At 36.6% G+C, this 1029-nt stretch overlaps 1 protein-coding gene across 1 annotated transcript; it reads right to left on the reverse strand.

Annotated features, from left to right (window-relative positions):
• Positions 1 to 155: 155 nt before the first annotated feature.
• Positions 156 to 920, reverse strand: TM35_001981020 (uncharacterized protein; the record flags this gene model as incomplete). Its single annotated transcript, XM_029032005.1, has 1 exon — positions 156 to 920. One exon carries the CDS (start codon positions 918 to 920, stop codon positions 156 to 158), a length of 765 nt encoding a protein of 254 aa, XP_028876702.1.
• Positions 921 to 1029: the final 109 nt, after the last annotated feature.

Below are 1029 nucleotides of genomic sequence, written 5' to 3' on the forward strand. Positions count from 1 at the left end.
TTTTTTTTTTTTTTTTTCTTGTTATCTTCTCGTCTCCATTGGCAGAGAAACTCTCAACGCAAAGTAAAATCAGAGCAAAAACGGGGGGAAAAAAAAAGTTTTTTTTTACAAAAATAAAATAAAATAAAAAAAAATAGTAACTGATGACAAAAACACTAGAATCTCCTTTTACCAGCATGTATGACCTCCTCAAGGCTTTCCATAAGATCCTGGAGTGCAGCCCTAAATTCAATGCGACTTTCACTGTTACTACTGTTGTTGTGGACACTATTTTCATTTCGTCTTGAAATAATTTCTCTTTCTTCCGCCTTCATAGAGGACAAAGCATTTAAAAGTTTCTTATTTTCTGCACATAGTTTTCGGTATCTTGATTTAGCATCGTATAATTTCCGTTGCAATTCAGCCACTTCGTGTTTCTCCTTGTTAATACGATCTGTCTCTAGTTGATGTTTTTTATCCGCAATAGCTCGCAAAGAGGGGGAAACTAATAATATCGATGCACTTTTTGCCGGAGAGTCATATTCAGCAAGTGACAACAACTTCTTCTCAGCTTCTTCCAAGTCTAATTGTAGTTTTGCCTTTCTTTTTTTAGCGGTTGCTGCCAAATGATGCAGACGATCTTCACGTTCTAAGACTTCTTTAATCTGTCGATCCACTCGCTCTATTGCAAGCATTACTCCAGCGTTATGGTCTACTAATTTGTGTAGTTCCTCCTCCATAACGGCAATTCTTTGAGCCCTCTTTTCTATCGCACGGCGCAACTCTCTTGACTCTACATTCATATCCGATAATATTTTATCCCAAACAACAGAACTTGTGGGTGTATGTGGCAATGGAGGGAGAGGGGCATCTGCAGAGCCGAGACAAATTAAAGGGGAATCACCCCGTTCTGGTGGTTGCTGTCTTGTAGAAGACATCATAATAGAGGAAATAGAATAAGAAAAATAAGATTTCTTCTTTCTAAATACTCTGCAACCAAAATAAATAAATAAAAAACCATCACAGGAAAAGAAAAAAAAAAAAAAAAAA

This window comes from Trypanosoma theileri, assembly GCF_002087225.1.
Source record: "Trypanosoma theileri isolate Edinburgh chromosome Unknown TM35_Tth_198_V1, whole genome shotgun sequence".
In the NCBI taxonomy this organism is placed as follows: domain Eukaryota; phylum Euglenozoa; class Kinetoplastea; order Trypanosomatida; family Trypanosomatidae; genus Trypanosoma; species Trypanosoma theileri.